The sequence below is a fragment of the Stigmatopora nigra genome, chromosome 2, assembly GCF_051989575.1.
Source record: "Stigmatopora nigra isolate UIUO_SnigA chromosome 2, RoL_Snig_1.1, whole genome shotgun sequence".
In the NCBI taxonomy this organism is placed as follows: domain Eukaryota; kingdom Metazoa; phylum Chordata; class Actinopteri; order Syngnathiformes; family Syngnathidae; genus Stigmatopora; species Stigmatopora nigra.
Window position 1 is genome coordinate 4979303 of NC_135509.1, and position 23911 is coordinate 5003213.

General features: G+C 37.3%; 1 protein-coding gene across 22 annotated transcripts in view; it reads right to left on the reverse strand.

The window, feature by feature from the left end:
- Window positions 1-23911, reverse strand: part of LOC144181547 (neurexin-3b-like) — a 166655-nt gene that overhangs the window by 61757 nt on the left and 80987 nt on the right. The window contains exon 1 of one of the 22 annotated variants that reach the window (XM_077710191.1): window positions 8833-9432. The exons of the other annotated variants lie outside the window; for them this stretch is intronic. Within the exon in view, the coding sequence (XP_077566317.1) occupies window positions 8833-9076 (244 nt within the window). The 5' untranslated portion in view covers window positions 9077-9432. Of the gene's footprint in view, window positions 1-8832; window positions 9433-23911 lie in introns of those variants that run through there. 22 annotated transcript variants of the gene reach the window in all.

Below are 23911 nucleotides of genomic sequence, written 5' to 3' on the forward strand. Positions count from 1 at the left end.
ACTGCCAATTAGACAGACATTTCTTTTTTACAAATTATGAACAGTTGATTTTTTTTCTATTTTGACAGCATTCAAATAATGTTTACCTAAACTATACTAATGTTACTTTATATTTTTGGTGTAAAAATGAAACATGTTCCCATTTGTGGGCTAATCCACTGCAGCGATTGCTCAATACAGTAAAAAAACACGCATTTGACATTTGGAAACTGCAAGAATGCCGCCTGCCCCGCCACTGATATGCACACTATGGTATGTCAATGGAGTGAATATCTTCTTCAATGTCCTCCACTTGAGAATAGTCTGATAATCATTTCTCTGGACACACAACGGGGGACTGAGTTCATCTCTACTGTGTGGCCTGTTAGTCTTTATGCACACAGTCAATGCCAAGTGGCCCTAATTCAACTGAACATTGTCACAAATGTGGCTGAATACATTTCCAGCCAGCAGTTTGCCATTAAAAAAAGCCAAGACTGGAGAGAAAAGCAGCTCGGGTTTAGAGTTTAATTTGGAGAAAATCAAACAAGAGCATTAGATGTAGAGAGGAGGAAAACAACTAAAGATTGGCTATTTATAAAGATGAATGCTTTTCGCGCCCGTGGAATTAACAAGAGCAGCAAACCACGAGTGGGTGTCATTGTTTGATTCCATTCAGGTGACACATGGCCGGGTGGGTACTCATGCTTATGGTGGATCTGAACTAAGCCCCTATTTCGTTTTCTGCTTTCACAACAGTAATCGTCACCTTCTTCTAGCAGGCTCTTTTCATGCAAATACGATGAGATGAATCAGAGGTAATAAACAATGGTTCTTGTCATTCTGTCAGTTGCACACTTCTGTGTGTCAATTGAGGTAACAATAGAACCTAATCTAACCAGGATGTAGAGCACAGGAGGGCATTAAATAAATTGTATTTCTAGGATTTAAAGAAAAAAAAACTTTTACATACATATTGTACTTTTTTCCACACTTTCTCAAACACGAAGTAATCAAGCATGTGCTTGAATCAGTTTTATTTACTGAAAAGCAGAATGATAGACACCTCAATGTCGTGCTTGATAAAGGTTCCACTTTGCATCAAGTGTCAATATAGTGAAGTGTCAACTTGTATTGGTAGCTGAAAATCTACTTGTAAATAAAGTCAAGGTTTGATAAAAGCTGTTGACGTATTTTGTAAATGTGTTGTTAGCTTTCTGAACTCTCATGCATATTGAGCAGGTAAGAAGTGATGCTGTTATTTCAATATAGTTATGATATATTTTTTGCAAACCAGTGACTTCATATACAAGCTATTAGATGGGCATAGTACACAACTAAATCATACTATACTAGGTTTTAATAATTCAAAAAAGGACCTTCACGTCAAAAATTGCTCATTGATGTTTATGCATATATATCCCTAACCTGACTAAATTTCTTTACTTAGTATTGTTTACTTAATTAAATTGTAGTGGTTGAAAAAATACAGTATTTTGCAGTCTATGAGTTGCGCCTGTGTAGAAGTCAAACCAGTGTAACAGTCACACCAGCCAGTACACAATGGAGAGTAAAAAAAAACAACACTATTATTGTTTATCATATTATATTCGATCACAAACCAAGAAAAAACATATGGTAAAGTAATGATAGTAAAATGGAGAACAACAGACTAATTAGGCATCTGTTAACTTAGTTTGTCAATGGTCAGAGAGAATAAATAGAAATATATAAGTTATACTTGAGTATTGGTTGCAGGCCCAGCCAAACTGTGGAAAAAGTGTGACTTATAGTTCAAAAAATAAGGTCTTTGTACAGTTTTGGAAGTTAGCTTTTTGTTGCATTAAGTGTAAAAAGTAGATCTGCAATGAAACGGGTACAAGGAAGCGTGAGAGAAGGAAAAATGCTGTGGAGAGTAAATTGCAACACAGAGAGAATCAATTTCCAAGATTTCAAAACAAACACAGAGGACAGGGGCATGAAAATGTGCTACGATATCATCCAGTGCACAGCAAAGAACGGAACCTAGTGCAAAGTAATTTAATTTAATGTGAGTGAAGTACGGGAGAGTTACGAGGCATGAGTGGCTTTCGTTGGAGCATCAGGCGCATGCATCAACTGTAATGACGTGAAGACGTGGCTCATTTCGGTCACACTTTTCCAGAACCAATCTCTCAAGGAGATTACCAGCACAAATATACACACACACAAAAAAAAAACCCTTCATCAGTTGATAACAACACATCAAACATCATCCGCAAACAAAGTACAAACCGCACTAATCTGTTCGTCTGTTCAAAACGCTTCCACTCAGTCAGCATCTCACCATTTTGCAATGGAGATAATAATTTGGCATGATATCAGTTTTATGATTAATCTGTTGGCCTGGTTTTGAACATTTAAATCGAGGAAACACCCACCGTGAAAACTAACTTCTCACCATTTATAAATACACGGTACGTACAAGGAGCAACTAATCAATTTTTTGCAGATGTGTTGGTTGCACTTTTATCCTGTTAAGTTAATTTACACACTGCTTGCAGAACGTCTTTATGGAATTTAGAGCATATACGTATATCTATTTATGATCAAAATAGTGACATGAATTTCAATCAGGATAAATTAATCAGGCGTATGTACCCATGTGAAGAAAATTGTGATTATATCTCTTATTTGAAGAAACCCACTCAGTGATCAAAGAAATATAGGGTCATTGAGGGTGAGTCAAATTAACAAAACTACCTGAGAAGAAAAAACAACAACATTCGAGTTGCATTAGCCCTAAAAAAATACACAACTTGAGTGGATGAGACTATTTGCAAGCATATTTTCAATATTTTGCTTTGCAAGAATTTAAAGCAATCACTTCAAAACCAAGAACTTTTATGTCCACTGAGACTTTTTCAATATTCAGGAGGTATTTCTGGCCCACTCTTTATGAGTACACTGCTCCAGGTAATTTAGGTTGTAATGGTGCTTTCTCAATGTCTTTTCAGTTCCTACAGTTTCCAAGAATCCTCGACTGAGCAGTTCACAGTACGGAATGTGCACAATTCTATGGTCAATGTCGGTCTAACACAAGAGTACTGACACTTGAACAAGTATCAAAATGTTGAATGGAAAATAGATTACTGACAAATGAAAATAATTTTACTGAAGTGTGTTATTTGTGATGTTTCTGACGTTCAGTTTATGGTTGCTGTCATTTGTACTCATTCATTCATTCATCTTCCATACTGCCTTTCCTCGAAAGGGTTGCAGGGGTTGCTGGAGCCCAACTCAGTTGTTGTCGGGCGAAAGGCAGACTAGTACACCACAGACTAGTTGCCAGAACAAGGCGGCTCTGAATGTACCATCACCCAAAAACATCCTTTAACAAGACAAGCCTAAAATCCTGGTTATTAAACTTTTTCGCAAGTTAAAAAATCAGCTGTAATGTTACTGATTCTATGACATGGTTTGTGTTATTCCTATTGCAATAAATGCTAAACTTGCAAACCCACAAATGCAAAACTAAACCATGCTCCATGTCCCTGCCTCTTTCTCAGTAACCCTTATTAATTTGATCATTGTAGGATTCACCAACATTAATTCAATCATAGCAATAACATTTTCCAAGAATGGAAACCTATGTTTGCAGTGAACGCTTTCAAGGTTATCCATTCAAAATGGCCTGATCGCCTCTTTCCATGCACTTTCCCTTTCTTGTGGTCTTTATGTGGTAGTGCCAGCAAAATGCTATCAGGTTTTCAGCTGGGCATGGAGCCTTACGGGCGGTTCTAGCTGTTTGTTGAGGGACTTCCAAAAATCCCAAAGCAATATCTGCTCGGTGAGTCTGGGCAAGCCTATTAGCTCCTTTAGCGTGCAGTACACTATGTTAGACCTCTCAGATAGCCTTTGTGTTCCTACACTCTTATCTGCAATCTCCACTGTCTTTTTCTAAATATTTCTCAAGTTCCCTCTTGTTGATAGATAAATAACTCTTTTTACGTGAATGTGCTGGCACTCTCCTGTGATAAACAAAAGAGTAATCCTGCAACCTTGGCAGACATGACAGATTTTTATTCAGTTATTGCAGCAGGGAAAAAGATGGAAGGGAGTGCAAATGTAATATTTGCTCTGTTGTAAACACAATTTCCAGGGGATAAATTAACTGTTGCGCATGATTGGAAAAATACCAATTTTCCTTGTCCAACAATCATCACACTGTTTCATTGGTCACCAAACTAAGACAAGTGATACTTCAAAGATGAAAGAACCTATTCACAACATGAATACACATTAGAAATTCATTTTATCTTGGCTTTGACACTAACACAGCCTGCTAAGCCTCAGGCCACAATAAAAGTGGCAAATGATTGTCTGTGAAGGTGCTTCATCCTTTTGTCAATAGCCCTTCACACAGAATCAAGAATCAATTAGTACGGTGCTAATTACTGCAGTCAGACGCTTCTGGAGAATGATGGGAGAGGGAAGGAGGTGGGACTCTACTACTGTCTGTGAATCATTCAGCAGCTGTCCTCAAGGTCAGTAGGAAACTGTTCGGAGCAAACGTAGCTAATAATGTCCCTGTGGCTTTAATAAAACAGATTGACTCAGTCACATGGCAACACATAGCTTTGAATGATAAAAATGAGAGGTCTGAGGTCCTGCACCTGTTGTGATGGAGACAATAATGAGCTCTGACTGAAGCTACTAAAAGGCTGCAGGGCAGGGCTAACTGTTAGTTCACTTCACGACAATGCCGTCCCATCAAACATGAATCAAACAATATGACTCAGTTTTGTCTAATCTCGAGAGCTTTGGTTGCTGTCCTTAGAAACCTAAAACCAAATAGTTGTGACTAATCGTGGCATGGCTGAGGATTGGACTAACACAATCAAAATATGGCAGACATTAAATCAGTGTACTATTACAAGATTCAAATCATAACACTGACATTAAAATCATTTTGTTGCTCATTTATCTGGAATGTGAACCGGACGTTGTTTGACTAAAAATGCTTCAACCTTTGGTGACGAAAAGTCTGTATCAGCACAACATTTCTTTTCCCATGAACCTATCCCATCTCACTATGGGCACCAGACTGGGGTCACCTTGAATTACTGGCCACCCAATCGCATGGCACAAGGAGCCGGGTAAAGGTCTGCCTCTGACCCGGAGTCAGCTGGGATAGGCTTCAGCACCTCCCGTGACCCTAATGAGGATAAGGCGTTTCAGAATGAGTAAAATCTATAGGCAGGGTAAAATAAGGTCGGAGAGAAAGCAACAGACTTAAACAGCAACATAATTAAGACAGCAAAACAGTTCCTCCTATTGATTTTCTGTCTTTGCTGTCCAAGATGCGCAAAGAAGCTTTGCAAGGCACCGAGCTGAATCAAGTAATATGTTACACAGAGATTTTAAAAAGAAAAAAAGTAAATAAAAAGGTCCCCCTGTGTTGGTGGTGTAATGAGTCCATCACAACAATGCTGTCTAACAAGCATTGGTGAATTTGCACCTTAGTATTACAGAGTGCAACACAATCCTAAACTATTCCTGCTTTGGGAGAATAAATCATAATATTGTACAAGTATGATATGAGATTTTGCTGTACACAGCACCTACACAATTACATTCCGCAAGTATTTTAAATTCAATGTTCATAACTGCTGAGACAACACAAAGCCTTGCAGTGCACTCCAATGTAACCTTTACAAGCTCAAGAGCCCAGTGAGAGGAAACAAATACAAAATTTTGTAGTCATTTCACTAGCACAGTGAGAAAAATAAACGATTGCTCTTGCCCTTTTCATACACCCGAGCAAATACATGGGTTTTATGCACTAACCTCTTGCAGTCAGAATATGCTGGAATAGTTGCACAAGAATACTGCAAACTTTTCTATGAAATATATTATCAGTACTTAAAATCCCTTCAATATACTCTTACTTAAAGTCAGAAAAAAGAGCTCTGCATTTTCCACAATGTGATCATGTTAAACTGCCTTTTTTACATCATTATCATAAATTTAAATTACTCTAAGTGTTAATATTGCCACTTTTCCATCCCATCATATTAGTTGGATGAATTCTACCTTCATAGACAGTAACAAGCATAAACTAAATATCCACAAAGTGATATTGGTTAAGTAGGATCAACTGAGAATCAAATACATAATCACAATCTTCATCTCCTAATCAATATAATAACAATTATATATTATGTTTATTAATTGCAAGGTCAGAAATCATGGTTGTATGATAGTGAATAAATACAAGAAAACCCTTGCAAGAAATGCAACTACAAACACTGCTAAAGAAATGTATCAATACAACTTGAAACAGCTCCAGAATATCTGACTCCCTCCTACATATTAGAATGCATCATTCCCTGTCAATCCCTCTAACAGCTTATAAAGTGTGTATCTGTGTGAACATGCAAAGAGCTTTGCATATAAATGTGTATAAAAATGAAAAATGGATACATATAGATGAGATTAGCAGGCAAGAGGTGCTACAGAGAATTTTCCTGAGTGGCCAAATACAATAATGTTAAGCAGAGCTGTTACCAGCACAAGAAAGAAACACACATTGTGTTGTTCTTATTATGGCATGGTTACTCTGAAAGTATGTTTTTTTATAGCTCTGATTTATCATTCTATGGAAGTAGTCTAGTTTTCCTACCAAGAAAGTAGCAACTCACCATATGCATCATTGCATACGTAAATCAAACAGTTCAGGCAAGCTGCAAGTTCGTCAATGATCATGCAAAATATACGGCACATTAGTAATGCAGATCCTTTCCTCAGCCTCTTTGCAGCCTGTCAGGTTCATCTGCTTCGATAGTGTTCAAATGTGGCAAAAATGTAGCCCTTGAAGTGTTAGAAAAAAATGAGTCCAGGAGAAATCAGGTTCAAATGTAGGAATCCAATACATTTGACCTTCTAATTCATAAGTGATTGATTGATCTAGTATGATGTGAAGTGTAAGATGAGACATTAAATTTGTAATTCGAAGGCCATGTCAAAGTCTTTATCTAATCCAATTTACTAAATTAAATTACCTTACATTGGAAATTATATATTTTTTTAAATCAGTGCAATACATATGCCATCATGCATGTTTTCATACAAAAAATGAACTATTTAACTACACTTAAGTTCACAATTCAGGTAAACCGAACAATTGGGGTATAACATTGTGTTTTTCTATTTCTAACGGCTTCAGAAAAAGATAAAGTGCATACTCAGGATTATCTGGAATAAGGAAACTTAAATTGTGACCATGAGGTCAATTGCTGTCAAGGAAAATATACGGTTTTGCAATTAACCATGTCTTATTATATGGTTTTGTTTTGCCCATAGAAACTCCACAAAAGCACAAGTAAAGCATCCAAATGCCACACATAGGGCCGACTCAAATGACCATAATGTGAGGCAGTTTTGTAGCCACTATATCCCAAATGGCATTTAAGAACAACTATATAAAACCAGACTTTTGATTTGACCACAATGATGTATGAAAGTTCATTTTAAATATCCAAAACACTATCCAAATGTTTGTTCAGTCCAATAAAATGTATTTTTCATTTGGTATTTCTATTGTTCTAAATTAATTGGGAGCTACAGCAATGCAAAACACATCGATTGCCAGTTATAGTTATCGTTATTGATGTTGTACAACACAAAGAAAAGCGAATACATTGCTTTGATAGTGACAATTGCCCTTGTAACTGCTTGTGTTGCAAGCAGTTCACATTACCAACAAAAGTCGTTAATGAAATGGAATTCAATTTCTCTGAGCGACCATCCAATCCATTCACCCCACGAGTCACACACTTTTAAATGTGCATATTATTCCTTTCCATTGCAAAGGTAGTTAAATGTTAAGTTAACTTGATAAATAGTCTTAGTGAGCTATAGCAATGTGGGGACATTAAAGATGAGAAGGGATGATTAAGTTTTGACACTTTAATCTTAAAGTGAGAGTTTGGTTTGTCAGATCCTGTCAGCGACAAAAAAAAAACCGTGTGTGTAATTTTATGACCTGCATGAATGTAAACAAATGAGGTGCTTCAGTGGAGGCGTTTTAGAGGAGGTGATGATAATTTGGTAAAGATGCGCAGGCAGGCGCATTTGAAACAGGCAGGCAACTCTTGTCACATCCGATCAAAATGTTTCATTTCTCCTTGTTAAAAAAAAAAAAAGTGGTACGTAAGACCATAAGGAAAGATGATTCTAAGGTGGATTCTATGATCGATGGATGGAGAAATAAACAAATTCAATCTATATTGGGATAAGTAAATGCAAGCACAACTACCAAATGATGAAGTTACGTCGGGATATCACAGAGCTATGAGAAAATAGATACTTCAAAATCAACCCAACACCTTCCATCATGATCATTTGTGTCCATGTGTGAAATTAAACAAATGAAATGGCCACTGAGTTAATCTATACAATAACTCAAGAGTATGACGCACACTGTTTAAATATTTACGCATGATCGTATCTTTAAGTGTAGATCGTATTTTTTGGGAGACCCAGCTTGGCCCAGAGAAATATGATGCATTCTTATTTGTATAAAAAAAATCAAGATCCAGCAGTTTTTAATGGTTGAGCGCAACTGACCAGCCTATGAAAATAGAGCTCATAGAGTTAATTGATGCACGATAGAATAATGCAGAGCTGCTGTCAACTACATTTAATTCTTTGGACTAAAGGGAAGGCAATGGGAAGTCAGTAAAAAGGGATAAAAGTAAAAAAAAACTTTGAATGCTTGTGTATGGCGTCAGATCCTTCAAGATAAAAAAGGTATCTGCATCATTCAAAATGGGAGAAAGGAGAAATAAATGAAATGGTGACAGAACTCACCGTGTCCAACTCGTAGCGAGGCCGGTGAGCGATAAATGGACACAGGTGGCTGCTTGTACCTGGACCCATGAGGGCCCTGGGAGTACTCTGGCTCAGAGGGGGCAGGTGTTTGGGTTGCTCCAGAGGTAGGAGACAAGAGATGGAGGTCTGAGGACCCAAATGTTGAGCTATGCACCGTCCATCCCACTGTCCATAGCAACATCCAAAACAGGTGGCCCTCCGGAGCCTTTCCTTTAGGGAGCATATCTCAAACCCCCACCCCTTTAATGGGTATGTTAAAAGAATACAACAAAAAAAATGAAGAAACTCCAGGGTAATCACTCCAAACAAAATGAAGACTCCACTTGGTAAGAAGTAAAAAAAAGATCACATATGGTGGCTTTCTTGGCACTGCTCTGAAGCAAAAATCCAATCTGTATTTATTTTCTATGGCGATAAAGTCTTGAGCTTTATAAGAGTCAACCCACTAGCGACACCTGGGATAAGTCCGTGCGCTTCTTTCTTTCTTCACCTGGAGGCAGAGTGAGAAGATGAGGAGAAAGGGAGGGGGGTTGAGCCTTCTGCCAGTCTCGCTTCACCACTGCGCTGCTCTACGCTGTCAAGCCACTGATATCACACAGTGAAAGAGGGGAGGAGGGAGGGATGCAAGGAGAAAAGGAAATAGAGAGGGTGAGAGAGAGAGAGAGAGAGAGAGAGAGAGAGAGAAAGAGAGAGAGAGAGAGAGAGAGAGAGAGAGAGAGAGAGAGAGAGAGAGAGAGAGAGAGAGAGAGAGAGAGAGAGAGAGAGAGAGAGGATAGAGACTAGAGCCTCACAAACTAGCACAGGCAAACTGTCAAGATTTCTATCTCTATCGTCTCGGCGGATGTAGACTCGCTACATTGTGGCTAACCCCAAAGCAATTCCTATTACGGAAGTTTGGAATGAATATTTACTGAATTACTGGTTTCATTTTCAGCTTATTTAGGGGACTCTTGGGCTAAGGAGAGGACAAACCACTAAGTGAATCAAATGGGAAATTGTCAATACAAGATGTGTGGAGATAGAGAGCTCAGGTGAACTTAAGTTTAGATGATAAGGACAGTGAAAGAGAAATGTGGCAAGTGGGGCAGCATATGTAAATCCGACTAGACGTAGTAGGTATATCAAGGTACTAGTGGGAATCCACTGCAGGAGAGTGGGGTACTCTCAGAGGAGAGGGTTGCTTAGAGAAGGCACAAAATGAGCTAAAGTGTGGAATGGTATCGTATAAAAGAAATTGAGGTAAAAACCAAGACCTATCATGTCTAAGGCTCATTCTTAATGCTGCTCAGGCTACAAATAGGAGTTCTCGTCATGACAGTTTGTGAGAACCTTTGTACATTGTTATTTTGATGATTATAAAAGGCTTATTGGAATGACTAAGAACATCAAATAAAGTCACAAGGAAGAGAGGGAAAAAAAACAAGCATCAAAGTCTGAGTTCTAGTAATTTTTTCACTTTTGGACAACATTTCTTTGAAGGCCCAGCACGGCGTTGTTGTTAAATCATGTTACTTGTCAAAATGAATTGAGAACGGGCATTCTTTTTTTGTTAAAACCCTAACTCAGTTTGAGATATAAAAGACAAGGTGATCACACAAACACAGGGATTTATAACATTCTAGGGTCTGTTTCTGAGTAAAGGCATGAAGATGATCACTGTGAAAGTTTATCATATATATTATATATTGAGCGAAGCAGAAAAGAATACCAAACACTGTCAGCAATGGATCTGTGCTTTCTCGATGACATCCATCGTACTAGTCACTGTCAATCTTACAAAAGCCTGGCTTGACATTGGCCAAATAGAATGTCACAACAATGAGACAGTTTCATTATGGAATTAAAAAAGAAGGGATGAAAAATGTGTCAATGTTCTTGATTCCTTTGGTATTTTTTTACAACAATATATTTTGATGTCCTGTAATGGACTGACTACCAGTTGAAATGTTATCCCAGCTGACTTCAGGTGAAAGGCAGCCTACTCCCTAGAATGTTCAACAGTCAGCCGTAGGGCACACAGAAAAACAGCCCACCAATCTTACTCACAATCAAACCGCCGCCAGCGGGAATCGAACCTAGGCCTGCCCACATCAATGACAGGTGGGTGAATCACTACACCATTAGGTCACCTCTACTTCAAAGTGCCTGACAAAATTTTGAAGCAATATCTGGGGTTTCATACTCAAACATTCTAACAGTTGAGAATCTATGGCGCATTGGAAAATGGGTATAAATGACAGTGTAGTTAGATTGTAGTATTTATACCACTGATTTGATGATAGGATGTTAGTATTGACTGCTTGAAGGAGGTAAATCCAAGACAGTTTCTACATATTTGTCAACTGGCTCCTTCACATTAATTCTTTCAGAGAGGTTTTTTTATCATAGACGCCCACGGGCACAGTAATTGTGGTGCTTATGCGAGTAGAGAACACAGGGATAATGTTTCCTGAGCAAATGAGCGACAGAAGAAAGAGCACATTCTGACATCCACTGATTTGTGGGAAAAAAAGAGGAAAAAGAACTCAGCATCTGACAGAATTTATATAGCAAAAATCATGCACACTTGCAACCATTGTGACTGTAGCCACTGCCCAATGATCTATTTCATTTCCACAAACAGTGCAATAGAGAATGTTGTGTTGCCTTAGGACTGCCAAGTAGTGATTGGAAGTGAAACCTGGATGAAACAGTAACTAGATTTTGTGCCCCACATATGCAAGCAAATTACACAGTGAAAATGACATTACATTTTCCCTGTGATCATAATAACTGAAAAGTACACTTTTGTAGATAGTTCTTTTCCACACTAACTGTGAGATGTTATTTTTCCCAAAAAGTGTAAAATGAGATGTGATACCTTCTGGAGTTAATGAGTGTATCTTATTGATTAAAAAAATTCATTCACGAACAAAAACTCTTGCCTAGGAAATTTACACTTTAAGATATGCAACTCAGCAAGTTAGTGTAGTGAGTGGTGCATTCGCCGGACTTTGGTGCAGTCAGCGTAGGATCAATTCCCCGAAGTGCTGGTGTGATTGTCGGTGCGAATGGGTGTAATAAACTCCTGACCGGTTCGGGAATTAGTCCATCTTTCACCCGCGGTTATCTGGGATACGCTTAGCATCAGAATCAAATATAAGCAGTTTTGAAACAATGGTGAACAATTGTGGAAGTATTGTGAGCAAACCCATCCTTAGAACTATACTACCAAATTACTGATATCTAATTCTAAATGAAATATCCTTATTACTTTTATTATTTGAAAAAAATAGTAGGTGTTTTGAACCTTCCGAAGGCAAATATGTCTCAAATTTTCTTTTAAAATTAGTTTGTAACAAAGCCAATAATTGCAGATATGTGCTGAAAGTAGACCTAGTGTAGGTCATAGTAATCATTAAATTCTCCTCCTCCCCACTAAAATGATTCTATTATTTTTCGGACTGTTTTTCCTCACAAGAGTCACAGGGGTGCTGGAGCATATCCCAGCCAATTTTGGGCAGTAGGGGAGGGTCACCCTGAATTGATTGCCAGACAATTACAGTGCCCAATGAGACGAACTACCTAGGTTGGATTTAGAGTGTTCAGGTTTTTGGATGAAACGACTACACGGAAAAAACCCACACAGGCATGGGGAAAATATGGAAACTCCAAACAAAAAGGTTGGAACCCAATGGGGATTGAACTGTCAATTGCAAAACTCTGAGGCAGACGTGATAACCGGCCCGGCAGTGTTTCATCGACATTGACTAAACTCAACGATCCAAAATATATTGACTCAATTTTACAACAAATGAGATTGATAATCCCCACTTGAATCAATTCAAACATATCCACAGTCATGTCATGCCTACAAAATAATGCCCACTCAGAAGCACACTCCAAGATTTGTGAGGGCTCTTTCACTGACTTGATAATGACCCGTTGTCGGGATCAGTGCTAATTAACGCTTTTCACTCGCTAGTGTTTGTGTGACAGATTAAGTCTATTTGGCTTCTCCCACACTGGAGTGCAAAAACATCACAGTGTCATGGAATGAGCACACAGCAGGGGAATGAAGAAAAAAAGTGATAAGTCAATCAAATACACTGTGTTTATAGACTTTAGTTAATGTGTACACATTAGTGTACTATTTGGGAGCTGTTGTTCCATCTGCAACTCAGCACATTAAAAAAGGCTTTCAAATGGCCTAATGGTTCAACAGCTTTTTTTTCTCCCTCTTTTGACGTTTGGATGTTTGGCAACTAATTATTATCTTTGATTTCTTTTGTTGAAACACATCTGCGACAAGCCACACTCTGTCCTCTCCTTTCATTTCTACTAATGCACACCCGCGAGACTCATACGCTGACAAGTACGGTGTCGTAATCTAATCCATCGCCCTGACATCCTTAATAATAAATGAATCATAAAACCAAAAGTGACTTGATGCATTAGAATTATGGTAGAAATATACTAAAATGCTGCAAATACAATGAATACATCACATTCCAAATAGTATTTTTGGGGGGTGAAAAAAAGGCCAAAAATGCAATGATATTGCATAGTTTGAACTGTGGAGCAAGCTGAGTTCAGAAAAAAAGAAGAAACAAAAAAGAAGAGACCAGCAGGAAACACGTCAGAGCAGTAACTACAATGAAGGTCACTTCACCACATGGGAGTATTATGTTCACCTTTTACCTAAAAGCAAAGAATGTGACTTTAACAAGGACAATCTATTTCCATGTCCTGTATTAATGATTGATAATGTTATATTTTTCTCAACAATAACAATAGGTTAAGGTAAATTGGAAAATATTGGCTTGGATGTATAAAAGTATGTGTATGCAGCAAAAAAAATCTAATTATTAGTCCACTAAACACTTGGAACTAAGATATATTATTATAATTATAAAATAGCACACACAGTACTCTTATCATTTTAATTTTCCTATTTCAATCCAAGTCTTTTCTGTTTAACTGACATTCCCAACAACTGATTTATATTCATCATAGTGAATTGTAAGGAAATTGCACTGAAAAGTATGGAGAAGCTTTACACTGTAATTTTTTTAGTTTTGCTGTAAAGTTTACAGCAAAACTAAAAATCCTTATTATAGGCAGAGTTTATTCAGTTGTTTGCATCGATGATTTTTGGCCTCATCAAAAACAGTCCTGGCCGAATGATTTAGATACAATGAATAATGATGAATTATGGATCATACCATATTGAGAAAGATCTATTCGGCTTTTATAGCTGGAGTGAGATACATGTGAGGCTGAGTAGGTGAAAGAAAGATGATTGCTTAGAGTATACAGTGTTGGAGGAAAAAAAAAAAGAAACCATTACATATGCAGTTTGCACTTTGTTTGATATGCATGAGAAATACAAACGTGTTTTCAATAAGCAATGACTGTGATCGTATCTAACTGAAAAGATGCATCTAGAACTGTGAATTTCAAAGTGTACTACAAGAACCAAAAGGCTCACTCTAATGGTACTCTAAAAAATGTCTTACTGGACATAATAAACTGCATTTAATATTCTTTAAAATCCTGCACTGCATCTTAATTGTATTCAAAATGTAATCCCACTGTGTTTGCAGCTACTAATTATGTGTAATGTTTTGTTTTCCAACGTGCATATTTAGATTACATTTGAATGTAATTGCACGTGTAATACAATTGGAAATTGCCCAAAGTTGTATTGTTTACTATGAGATACATGACAGGAAAAATGAAAACATTTTCCCCATTGTAATTCATACCTGAAATCATGGTCTTGCTATGGCAACAGAGGCAGAGCACATTTTCAATTATAGTACAACAGATAGACACCTGCTACCAAGTTCTAATAAATGCAAACACAGAAATAAACAAAACAACACCTACACAACCACTTTCTAGAGAAAAATAGAAAAAAAAACTGGCAGGGAATGTAGCCCTCAGCTGTGCACCAGTGCACACTTGCATCATTAAGTTGTACATTAAAAAAAAATGTCTTTTCTAGCGAACAAATATTAATAAATTCATTCCTTCATTCCATACTATGTACATAATATCCTCAAGAGTGTTGCCAAGGTTCTGGTGCTTATCCCAGGTGACTATTGACAAGAAGCAAATTACACATTGAATTGATTTTCAGCCAATCACAGTCAACATATAGAGATAAACAACCTTTCACACTGGTTATAATAGACGAGCACTCTTAGGCATTCTGAAGGAACCCTTAGTGTCAGTACGCCACAACTGAGTAGGCACGAGGGTGCTATGTGTCACTATATCTGGCATGAATCACGGGGGTTGAAGAAGGATGATGTAATGCAAAAAAGTGATTGCTAAAATTACTAGAATCTGACGATTTTAGTAGGGATTTTGACCTTGAATTGTAATCCACTTCAATAAGGATATCATGTTTCACCAGCTGGGTATAAATTAAATGCAAGAGAATTTTTAATTAGCCTATGGTAGCTGAATATTGGTCAATTTGCCCCCGTGAGGCTCTGTGGAAAGGTGATAAAATTAAACCATGTGAGCTTTTGACCATGATCCAGACTGCATTCTTTCTTTTCTTTTGGTTAGGTTACCTTTGCGCTGGTCCAATTAGGGTTGGCTTAGCATATCACCAGGCATTCTGGGATATGGTGACATTTCACACAGGGTGCTCTCATGAATATGAGGTAGAGTAATTATAGCTGTAAAGAGCTTTGTAAAGATTTTGAGTCGTTTTTTGGGGGGGAAATGAAAGCAGAATGGGGTGAAGTAGACAGCTTAATTAGAAGACAGAAGATGGGTTTCAAAAATGCAACATGGAATAAATAAATAAAATACAATTAAGATGTTAAATGCTTAAGGATGAAGTGAGTCATGCTCTCTATTCTCAGTGTCAAATTTAAGTTCTTACTGTACATAGACGTTTAATATTAAGAATAATTTTAAATTACATTTAATGAATCAATTATAGAAAGATTTTATCAGTTCAGAGAGTCTTTATCTCGTAATTAACGAAGAAACTATTATTATTATTGTTATTATTTTCGGTTACATTTTGAAGTGTGTATGTGTGTACATAATATATACCTATATACACATAACTGTGTATATAGGTATATATTATACACATTTATACAAATGTTCACCCATTGACAGCTACACCCAATGAGTTTAAGAAATATTGTTTTTCCACAAGTATACTACATTGCAGAAAAAAATGAAATACAAAACAAAAAAACATCTTCAAACTTCCAAAAAGTTCTCAAAAAAGAAAAAGCTATTGTTCTTATTAAATTCAGCACCCCAAAAGTAAATAGGAACAAGTGTTTGCATCAATGCAACAATTTTTTGTTGTTGACTTCTGTTATTAGTTTCCATTAGGAAGTCTGTTGTCCCAAATATATATTTCCCCAAGACTGAATACCCAATATGGGTCATCTCAGATGAAAACAAAAATCTAATCAAACTCATGTCAGAATTTCAGTAAAGATAAAGACAGACAGCTCAAAGCAGCGAGAGAGAGTGAGAGTGAGTACTGTCAATATTTCAGCTGTAGCTAATGGAGTAGTCGCGCATGGCTAAAATAACTCACGACATTGTTCCTTTTCTTCGCCGACTCTGGCTAGCCTGAGCGCAATCCCTTTTGGGTCTTGATGAAGGCAATCAAGCCTGAGAAGGAGCATCTGCTTGAATGTCTCTCCACATTGCACATGCTGACGACAGCTTTAGGCTTTTAAACAGACGCCGACTTTCATATTCTTGCATGTTAGTTGCTTTGCTCCATCCGAGGAGAAAGGAGACCTGCGTGAATCCTTGTAAAGACTAAGCGCATGCACGACACCCGCAAAGACGCCACTGAAAGTAGTCACACGTCATGAATTACAGTTGGTATGATGACCCAAATTAGGCTGTTTGAATGTGTCTTAATTACTCCAACAAGTTTGGGTGTATCTAATCACAAGTGTCTCAGAAGAGAGTCAATTAGATCAAGTCTATTAGGATTGTTAGATATATTTTCTTGTTGCAAATGTGGTACAATGTGCCTTGGATTCTGGTCCGTCCCTCCCATCATACAGGGTTAAAGCACCCTCAGTGGCTATTCAAGGCAATTGAGTTAAGCACCCTTGGCTTGAAAAGCGGTCTAACTTTGTTAGATATAATACAGTATTTTGTATCCCAAGTTACTTCACCAGGAGTTGCTGTATAAGAAGATAAAACTAGTGCACACTATTTGATTCAAATGAATTAACCTGTTGGAAGCTATTGCAATATTGACAGGACTTCAGAATGGACAATATGCACAGTAAAGTAAACGATATATGATTAATGGTTGTAGGCAAAGAGTAGTTTTGTTACAGAGTAATTTGATTGGGTGAGAGTCTTAAGCAACTTTTGAGAGTAGAAATACAAATGTTTTCGATTTACTGATTTCTAATTTTGCTCCTGGGACTTGATAACAAAGCCACCTAAATTATGCTAAAAAAATGTATAATTCATAATCATTTTTTGTGCACCATATAATTATTGATGCAAAAAAAAAACCCTAAAAACTTGAAGACTTTTGCCTAGACTGACATTTTAGGAGTAGATATTTAGACTGCATGACAGAATAGAGACACATTCTGACTTTCAATTTCAGTGTAATTTACAAATGCCTTCTGAAATAACATTTTCAATGTACATCTATTTTACCTCATCCCATTAATTTCTGCATACAAGAGCAATGAGATGAGTTTTGCTTTGCTACTTAATTATCCTTCTAATGGAGGGAGAGAATGGCATTTAATTAGTTGGCCTCAGAATTAGACACATTGCACCACAGAGGTAAATGGATTTAATGTTTCAGGGATAAATGGAGTTCACGCAATAATGTGCAGATGTTTGCACATGTTCAGCAACCGTAACAAGCATATACACAACATTTAATATGCTGTTCACATCGTTGCGTGTAAATCTGGCATGTGAATTAATCACATGGCATTAAACGCAAACTACAAAAGATGATGCCTATTCATTCTGTCGAGTGATATGAGCATCTATTAAATTCTCAACAACCATTTGGGTAGCACATAACTTTGTTCTTTCCAAAATAATGTGCTCTGTAAATGTTCTCCCAAAACTTTTTCTTCTTCTACATTACCTAATTCTGAAAAGCTGACAAATAATATGTATGCATCGAATAACAGTGGTACCTCTACTTATAAAATTATTTGGTTCCAGGAGTTTTTTTTCATAAAAGTAGTAACCTAACAGTAATCTACAATTCCGCTAATTCCAAGATTCCACATCACTTACACTAAATCCAAAGTAATAATTCCCCAAGAAAAAAGCCACTAAGCAATCATAGTGTTGACAATCCTAAAAAACTTAAGAGTGGATCCTGTTGAATGTTCCCACCTCCAATCCACAATCTACACTACCACATAACAAGCTCCATGTCTCCATTATTCTTCTTCTTCAGTTCACCATTCTTTAAACTGCTGACTGACACACACATAAATGACGGTACACTGATTGGAGAAGAGAATGAGAGTGACACTAAATGCATTAGCAGTGCCTGTTCCTGTTTAGGAAGCCACTATTTCTACTCTCATAAATAAAAGCAAGAATATATTGAGCCTAAAAAGTGTATCCATCCTCCCTTGACTCTCATTATTAGGCCATCTGCTTCCATCGACATATACATTCTTCACGGCAAGGCCACACTGGGCTAATCGGAATGTCGAGAGCAAGCATGTTTCTTTGCTACAGCTTGCCAATACAGAAAGACATCACCTTGATGAGGTCATAAAGATAACATTAGAGGATTCATTCATTGGGGAATGTATACAATGGCGCTGTATCCGAGAAGCCTGACACTCTCACATTCCGTAATGTTTATCCTTGTCATTTTTTCCGACAACTTCGAAGAATCGGGTCGGAAAAAAAGCCTGTATTCTTGAGTTGGCAAATGGCCTCTCTCTCTGTCCACATGCTTTCACACACACAGCTACGAGGAAAAAAAACAGGCTCTCCACGCCTGTCGAATCGCATGCTTGTCTTTCTGTGCAAGCCACTGCTCAATCATTAATGAGGCTAAGTCCTCTGTTATTAATGAAATCACCCTCAGACTAGAGACGAATCATCAGTAAGAACCTTTTAAAAAACGTTTGCTGTTAGACCAAACCAGGATTTGATCTTAAGGACAATGTTGACATAGTGATATTTATTTATTTATTGTAAAAATGTAAAGTAAGACAGATAAAGGGTAATTTTTCAATTGTGTATTTCTTATTGGTTATCTCTTGGTTAAACCAAATTACTGAACAGAATTTCATCTAATAATGACAATTAAGACAAGATGGTTTGTGTACTTCTAAATAAACATATACAATTATTGAATGCAATCGGTAATTACACATATTGCGTTAAGAATTAAATTATTGTTCGAATAAATCACTCCAAGCCCCATCTCATTCCCGAAGCAGTACAGAAAATGCATTGACAAAGTATTTGCCCTACTACTTGAAATATTTTATCTAAGAAATCCCTTTTATTATTCTATCAATGGACAGATACTGTATAAATGGTAGTGCCTTACTCACATGTGGTGCGGTTACTGCAGCTATAAAATGCACCTCATTTAGCTCTATAGAATCAAATGTAGCACTCAGCCCGGTGGGTGAACCTTTCAACTTTGTGCTGATAAAGCGCAAATGCATAGCCAACAGGAGTTAGAGTTAAAACCCTTTGATAGGACTGACTTCTGCAAGTAAACTAACAGGCTACTTGGTGAAGAGAAGCTGCACTTGGCTGATAAAAGTGCTTAATCTGAGTGACCCTTTAACCTTTTTTTACATGTCATGCTTTCACCTATTGCTCTTACATCCGGCATGTAGGTTCTTTTAAATTTCTCCAGGCTCTAAGGTGGGTGGTTTTAATGAGCAAGAGTTTTATAAAAATGGGGTAGAGGTTCATAACAATGAGATCTGCCAAACCACAACAATTTGACACTTTATCTGGGCCGGCAAGAATAATAATTCAGAAAAAGAGAAAACCCAACAGCTCTTATTGATTAGAAACACACACTCCTACTTGGCCGTTATTTAAGAAGTTTCACCAAAAAGTGATGAAATATTGTATCTAAATAGTAGAAGGATAGGAATGGTAGTGATGAGGGTGGGAAGATGTTGGGGGGGTTGGCCTTAAGGAAGCCCAAGCTACTTTCATATTGTATCTTTGAAGACTGCAATTTAAACTGGGAAATTTTGCCATGAGGACAGCATAATGTGCTATAAGAGGTAATGATATGATAATGGATGGATTTCACCTTGAGGTCGTCAAACAATTATCTTGTCATCCCTTAAACAACTCATGTTAAAATTGGATGCTCCACCACTCTAGCGTTCTGCTGGTCACGTAGTTGTGTTATATAATATAAGTGAATGAACACTGTCTATCTATCAGTCTCATTCCATAAGCTATGGCAGTTGCATGCATGCAGGAATTATTACACTTGAAAATAGAGGGATTTTTCGTGTTTCAAGATGCAAATCTCATCTTAATAATGAGGTTTTGGGAAGTAGTAGCGCTGTTATTTAAAGGAAATATTTGAAATAAACTGTAAAAGGAATTCAGTTAAAATATACGTTTAATAAAGTGATGAAAAACACCTTGTCTATAATATGTTGAATGCATGACCTTCTCTTTACTATATATGTATTCATTTATATTTATAGAGTAGTACATTTAGCTCAAAGGCTTTCACTAACATAAATTTATTGGAAAACAAAATGTTGTTTTTCCCCTAGGAATGAATTTGGAGAATCTCATTATACCTTCTAGCCCACACCTTTAGGCTATTTAGCCTTAGGCTTCCTGTTTTTGCTTTGCTGCCTGTTTGATTTTACAACACAATGCAGTCAAGTGTCAAATATATTTGAAATGCCTTCTCTACCTGTGATTTGCTAATTCACAACTAACAACTAATTAGCGTCACTGCCTGCCCTGCTTCCCCCAGTTGGCTTGGCTCCAGCACCCCAACAACCTTTATGAGGATAAGCGTTAGGAAAAAATAAATGCATAACTGTATATTAAACTGGAATTGTACTTTTTGCATGAAGAATAAAAAAGGAAGAAATTCAGTAAGCAAGTAAAGATGAGGGTCACTCTGAAAAAATCAGTTAAGCCTCAACACACAAGTCTTGTGTGCACACATGCAAAATCATGTGAGTAATAAATAGACTGGCAAAAGGGGCCTAGAGCCAGCCTCACTGACTCAGCACATTATGGAGAAAATAATTAAAATGTAAATAACCCCTGTCATTGTCAACTCAACGATAGGTAGAATTGAACAAACAACACTCAATATTATACCCATCATAACTTATAGTGGGTAATATTTCTAGTGAAAAATGAGCTCCTGTTCATAGGGGCTCAGGTGAAATTGCAGGGAAAATAATATCCTGCCACGCTTCGCCATTTTCTCTCATAGCGCGGTGGCACATATGATATCCCCGTGCTCCCCTTAAGCCTGCCTCTCAAATACACGCAAACCCTTTCAGAAGCATTACATCCCCGACGGAAGACACGCTTATTGCGGCGGACACTTTAGTGAGAAGAAGGCTTGATTCATGAGGGTCTAGAGTGAGGAGAGGGGGGCCGAGTATGGGGCTCATGTTACTGCGGATACATTTCAAGAAGTGGGGCACAAGAGTGAGTATATGCAGAAGTAAACAAGATATGAAAATAGCCTGCAATAAAACAGGGATGGGATATTTTCTTTATGGCATATGCACCTGGATGCTCCAGTGCATACAACAATAGGGGAATACATGGAATGTAAAAGATTAAGTAAATGTGTAAAATAATATGACGTGAAATATGTGAAAATGTCTTCACAAAGATGAAAATTCTTAGTTTTAAATTTCGCTGTTGATTTGAAAACAAAAGTACAGTATTATGACTTAATAGACTACATCTCTATCCAATAATACTTCATTGTTTTCCAATCACAATGATAGACATCCAAGGTATGAGTGTAGATGTTAAATCCAACATATATCAGGCAATCCCTAGATTGACAGCCGTCCATTTGAATTACTTTCAGAGTTACAGTAATACATCCATCCCTAGTGTTTATCAGAGTTCTTCAAATGTGGGAATACAAAATAAGACTCCTATACTTACATGCTTAACGACATACACATACACATGTACAGGATAAAACACACATCACTATTCCCTATTTTGACAGATGGGGGACAATTTGAAATGGAGGGTTTGTGGAAGAGCGGCCCTCTGCAGTAATTGGGTCCCTTGTCACCCAGCAAATTCATGTCAGCCTTGGTCACATGGGATATTATTCTAAATGGCATCAGTGCCCTACTTTGCAGGTGTGTGTGTGTGTGTGCTCGTGTGTAAATGTGTGGACTGAGGGCTAAAATATACAGGTGGCATGTAAAGGCGCTAGGAAAATAACACCGAACTGATAGCAAACCATACTTCCAACTAATGGGGCCCAGTAAAGTCCAAAAGATACATTACATTTCCTAAATGCAGAGCAGTCAAGACCAGAAAAATCTTCTCTGGTGGCCAAAACAGGAGCTTTCTATTAAAAACACTGACCTACATTCATTTAACATCTATATCCCTATTATGCTCAATATGGCCATAGGTCTGCTAAAAGCTATCCCAGCTGCCCAAACCTAGAGTACCTGTATGAAAATCTAAAGAAAAATACAAACACTTAACAAATACTACAAGCGTCGCACAACATAAATGTAAGTTGACACAACAATACTCAAGAACAGTTCACTAACAATAAACCAAACCCTATCATGAGTACATGCATGTGAATCTAATTCCCCGTCTTCAGACTTTCGTAGAATGAAAAGAATAAACCTTTAAAGATACATCATGTTTTGCCTATTGTGTTTAGATTATACTAAAGTCACTCAGTCATCTAAAGGTGAAAAAAATATATATCTTTTCATTCTTATGGTAATTATAGCCTAATGGAAAGCCCCCATACAACCAAGAAGCAGAGTATGATGCAATAAAATTCCTGACATGCTTATAGGCTTGTATTCTACTTCCTTTAAGAGTATAATTTGAGTACAAAAATATATGGTGTTCGGTAACAAAGCCGCATGCTACTGACAAAGACTGCATACCTAGTGGCCCAGAAAAAACTACACAAGATGGGCAATGGGGGTAAAAAAAGGGTTAAAAGTGAGAATATGATACTTAGCACGAGACTGCGATCACACATTTGGTTTGCGTCACTTTAAAACTGTAATATTAGAGTGTTAAGACAGACGTAGGACTTTTGTATATACGTCATTCCCTGCGTCTGTGTTTTTCTTTTTTTTTCTTTATCCCCCAGCTTCCAACACAGGAACCACACTCTGGGAGAAGACACTGAAAATTATGCAACGTGTTGTCACAGTAGATTTACTCAAAACGAGAAGTTTCTGGCCAAGAAAAAGAAAGCGTATATTTTTGTGCTTGGCTGCAAAAAGGTACAATCAATGGTCCAGCACTACTACCCTTGTACGTCACCTTACCCTGGTTATCCTGTTGGAACTTGGTAGGCATTAAATATCTAAGACTTGCTACATGGTTCATTAAAGTTGCCAGGAACTAAATAGGGTTATGAAATGAGGATGATATAATGGCTGGCCAGAATTCTAAAGTTTGAAATAGGTTTTGGCAAATAGCTGAAAAATATAAAGTTTTCAATACAATGTAACCATGTAAAAACTTATACTAAACTTCTAGCACTTTATAAATACTCAAATGCACGTGGCAAAAGGTAAGTGGCAGACTTCAATGAAGAGTTCACTTCAACACAACAACAAAAATTAGCAGTATATACTAGATTTGGGACCAAAAAAATGTAAAACTAATGACCAAACTACCTAGATCTGACCTAAAAAATGAGAACATAGAAAAGAACAATATTGAGGACAGTTCTACTATCTCAGACCTAACAAGTCATTTAAATTCCGGAGTGTCCAGCCTAAATTTGGACATACCGATGACAAAAAGAGAAGACGATAAAGTTACCTGCTAGGAAAAAAAAATCCCTTAGAGGTAAAGCAAA